Genomic DNA, 4,896 nt, shown 5'->3' on the forward strand with positions numbered 1-4,896 from the left:
CCACCCTGCTGCTGATAAAGCCAGAGTCTCCTTTAATTTTCCCTTATTCTCCACCAAGAGAGACATTTGCTTCTGGGCAGTGAGTTGTATTTATTATACAATGTTAATAGTCTCAAGGAGCCTCCAGCTGTAGCCTAGGACCTAGTTTGTAGTATCTATACAAAGCCAGAATTAAAAGATAAACTGCATCTCAAAAGAGTGTCCATTTTAAGTAGATTTGAAGGTCCTGCTCAGGGACTGATCCATGTGGTGTACAGTGAGTAACAGCCCTGAACACTGTTACTGACAGGATAAAAAAAAATAAAAAAATCAAGAGCTGTCCAAAAAGTAGTCTACATGGCATTTCAGTGAAAAAAAACCCAACCTTCTCCCATTAAAAAAAAACTTAACTTGAAGCGTCTTTTCTTGAGGAGCTCCTAGGCTTTTTAAAAAAAAAAACCTTAAGAATTGTGGTGATTCAATGTTTCAAAATCACATTAAAAATGCCACTCGGATTTTCCACAAAAAAGAGAATACAAGCAAAACATGCATTTTATTTGAACTTTAACCATTTCCCAACCATCTTTAGCAACAAAAAAAAAAGCCGCTGTGGGGATAAACAAGAACCAAGGAAGCTACGAAACACGCTATAGATGGCAGGAAGCCTGGTAATTACCCAGTGGTACATCCCAGAACCCTTGTGTGAATCCCAGATCATGAACCATTATTGCTATCACTGTTTTCTATTACAATATCATCTATGAGGTCCAAACAGGAATGGCCCCCCACTTAACTAGAGCATAAAAGGCAGTCCCCTTCCCCCACATGTAATCTAAATATTAAAGAAGACAAAAGCAGGTTTAACCACCAAGAAAAACAGAAGGCTAACTGAAAGTAATGCTGGTGGGTGATATGCAGGACAGGCAGCTATTGTAGTTGCCACATGGAGTAGAGATGTATTAAAATCACTAAGCAGTGATTCTCAACCAGTATGTCGTGGCAACTTGGGATGCCTTGAGATCCTTTTAAGGGTGCTGCACAATGCCAGCACTGCTGGGTATGCAAATATAGTTCACAAGGTAAACCCAGAGATTTCAAATAGGAATCCATAGCATCAAAATAATTTTGACCTGTTGTGATCATCTTTCCGAGATCTTTGTAACAGAAAAATTACTGTACTATTTTTCTGTAGTTGAAAACAGAGCTGGCATTTTCCGAGGGATGCCTCGAGTCTAACAAAGTTGAGAACCACTGCAGTAGAGGGTAACAGAATGTTTTGTGTGCTCATAGGACTTCTGCAACTTAAAAGGAGGGCAGCTCTCTGATGGATACTTACTTTTTTATTTTCAAGATATGAATAAGCTTTGGGGATCTTGATGTTTTCTACAGAATGGAATATTGGTCAAGACTTGTAAAGACAAATGACCAAAAAATTCATATCACAGTAACATACACACATTCTCTGAAGGGTTTCCATCAAATGATGCCATCCATCATTGATAGTCTAATTACAGCAAAAACAACTCTGAAAAATCTACCACTGAATTCCCAAATGCTGTTCTCAACTACAGCATTTTGAATTCCCAACACAAGTCTTCCAGGCCTTTCTCAAAACATAAGTCTCCCAGGCCTGGAGACTTCCAAGTCTCCAGATGTGGGGAGTCTGAAAAATAAGAAGGTAGTGAGAGCCTGAAATAAGTTGTTAAAGTATTGTACCTACTATGGAGAACTCTTGTTACAGTAGATAGGGCCAAGTAGCTCAGCAAGGACTCTTAAGAGAAAAACGAGCATATCCCTGTGAAGAAACACTAAATGTTTTTCAATTGCTTATTTGCTTTCTAGCCACCAGAACCTTCTAGAAACTTCTGGAGAAGGGACAAAGATTTCAAACCATTCAGGATTAGATGTGCGCATAATCTTCCCATTCTAAACATAGGTAGACCCCTTCCTGCTAACCACTAGCAAGGACAGGAAGAATTAGGGAGGTGATTTTCCTCTGAACCCTTCATCTAGCTATGTCTAAGCAATATGGTAGGTTCTGGGTTCAAGTGTTTTTATCACCTCCTCCTCATCTTGTGCCCCTGCAACCAAAATGCAGAGCTATGCAAAAGGTCTCAGAAAAACCTAATAGATATAAGCAACCTATAGGTACTGCCACCCAACCTCACAGGCCACTCTTAATGACTTCAGTGTGTGTGTGTGTGTGTGTGTGCAGGAAGAAGGAAAATGTCCTAAGGATGGGATTAGGACTAAAACAGAATTCAGCTGAAGATAGCTACTCTTCAGTGATAGGGGCATGAGACTTCAAACAAAAGTATCACACAAACAGAAGAGCTCTTCCCACCAGGGACACACACAGGGCTCTCTGGACACTCCCCTCACAGGTGTCAGGCTTCAGGTCTTAGCCCTTTCCAGGGTTGGAACCTGAAATTTTCCCTCTCTTAGTCTGGGTCCCAGACTACAGCATTTGTTGTACTGACTGCTCACCAGATAGACCCATGGGTTTAAATCCAGCAGTTCCTTCCCTTAGGAGTCTGCTACCTATGATGACCATGATGACTATGAAGAAAGCACTGTTTGTTCTGCTGTTTGAATAAAGTATGTTATGCACAAGAATAAAGTATAATATAAAATGGCACAAGGTCTAGGCAAATGCATATCTCACATAGAGCTCTACTGTCTCCCAAGGAAGAGTGAGGCAGGCTAAGCTTCCCCTAGACACCAAGGCATAGATCCCATTCTATCTATTAGACATCCAAAGGCCTGTCTATACTGCAGCAATGATGTTTTGCTAGGACATGGATGAGCATGTTTTGCCCACTCAGGTTGGCAGGCAGGATCTATACCTGGAAATACATCATAGAGACTGCTCTGCCCTTGGCCCTCAGTCTCTGGAGGTGCAGAGGGACAACCCTGGAGCAGACTGACTGATGCATTTCCAGATGCAGAGCATGCCTGAAGATATGGAGGGGTGAGGTATGCGCCATTCTTTCCCCATTAGGAGCCACTGCTGACAGAGAGCAGACTAGCCCTAAGTGGTGCACAGGCATCTAACTGTGATCTTACTCTACCCTGCTCAAGTCCCTGGAAAGCCTGCTCTGTGGAACTGCATAGAGGGACAGGTAGAACTATGGTCCTGTTTTCAGTCTTGTCCCTTTTATGCTGGCTTCCTCTCCATAGGGAAGGAGGGGCAAACAGTCCTAGAGCATAGGATTGGCTAAATGGGACATCCTTATGCAATTCTACTATGGTGGAGAAAAGCTTCTTGTACATACCCAATCCTCAGAGATACACTTATGCAAAGACCTCTCTCTCTATCTGTCCTCTTAGTCAACACTAATTCTTAAAAATTAAAAAAGATGTGTACTGACCCCACGGTGTAAATATCTTTGCTTTGTGTGCACTAGCTCTGCTCCCTTCTTGTTTTGTAAGGGAGTATTATGAAAACAGAGACTTTGGTATCTATTCACTCCTTATCTCCCCCTCTCATGTTTTTACTTGCAGCAATGAAAGACTTGCACATAAAGAAACCACTGGCACTTTACAGATTTGTAATTTTACTAAGGAAAGCCACCATGTATATTCCACTGGCCAGGTACCCACTTCCCTACAGCCTGGGGTATGTTCTGCAGTGTTCTAGACAACATAGTATTAATGCTCTTACTGAAATCCATGAACTTGGTACAATATGTTATGGTGCCAAAACCAGTGTCAGGGAAAAAATCTTTTAATTCAGTGTGTCAACCAGCAAATTTAACCAACCAGCTGCCTACAAGAGACAAACAAGGCCCATATAACCATTACATGTCTTTCCTTCTTTTAAGACCATACCGTCACTACAGCAAGAGCCAAAGGGCTAATAGAATCAACCAGCTCCCACAACGACAGAACTGCCTTGGTTTGAGCACAGGAGCTCTCCCCTCCTCCTATTCCACTAAGCAGTTTGCAGTTGCCAAAGACTGTCTTGCTCTCTCATAACAGAATTTCAGAGGCAAGACTGAGTTACTTACCTTCCCCATCTGGGCTCATGTTTTCATAGGAGTTCCAGCGTATCAGTGGATCAGAGGTATTGTAATCAACTATCACTCCATGGTCATTCTGCAGGTGTTCACATCCTGAAAAAGTAATGCCTGTGTCAGAGAGAAAGTATCCTGCTATCACCCTCTCTGATAAGATAACCCACTTCTACCTCTAGGGCAATCAGCTTAGAGTGGGAAGTGCCAGCGGAAATGCTGGGGACAACAGATGTACTGTCATGTGAACTTATAGTTCATTATGGTAGGGACAAGCAGAGAGTTGTCCCTGACTGTGGAGCAGCCCTACTTATTTAAAAGCACCCGTCCTGCACAGCTAGAGAAGGGCTGTGCAAGACAAAGTTGAAATGGCATCTTGGAATGAAACCAGAAGCATCTTGATAATTTATAAAGATAGAACTTCAGGTTAAAGCAGGGGTGGACAATTATTTGGGCTGGAGGGCCACTTAACGAATTTGATGAGCTGTTGAGGGCTGCGTGGCTCCTGTTCGGCTTGGCTGACACTGGAAGCCAGGAATGGGGCTGAGAGTCACATTGTGCCAGGGGTGGGGCTGTGGTATTTGCAGCCCCGTGGAGCCAGGCTGCATGGGGGGAAGAAGGGAGGAATGCCTCCATCTTTTGGCCTCCCCCCCACCTGCTGTGCTACCCCTGGTTGGGGAGGGTCAGGGCAGGGGGCTCAGTTCCCCTCCTAACCTGCCCCACTCTGCTGCGTGGTGCCGGGCGGGTGGGTGGGCTGGCCGGGGTCCAGCTTCTGCTGGTGTGGTGGGGAGCACTGGGCAGAAGCAGCCCTACCCGTCCACCTACCTGGTACCACGGAATTGAACTCCATCCCCCAGGCTGGCACTGCATGCTGGGCAGGCAGGTAGACAGCAGCAGCTGGGGC

The 4,896-nt window shown here is 44.2% G+C and overlaps 1 protein-coding gene across 1 annotated transcript in view; it reads right to left on the reverse strand.

Moving 5' to 3' along the window:
* Positions 1–4,896, reverse strand: part of LOC102379220 (tensin-3) — a 477,473-nt gene that overhangs the window by 153,306 nt on the left and 319,271 nt on the right. Inside the window, 1 exon segment of the mRNA XM_025212996.1 lies at positions 3,990–4,094. Within this exon segment, the coding sequence (XP_025068781.1) occupies positions 3,990–4,094 (105 nt within the window).

The sequence above is a fragment of the Alligator sinensis genome, unplaced genomic scaffold, assembly GCF_000455745.1.
Source record: "Alligator sinensis unplaced genomic scaffold, ASM45574v1 scaffold882_1, whole genome shotgun sequence".
Lineage (NCBI taxonomy): Eukaryota > Metazoa > Chordata > Crocodylia > Alligatoridae > Alligator > Alligator sinensis.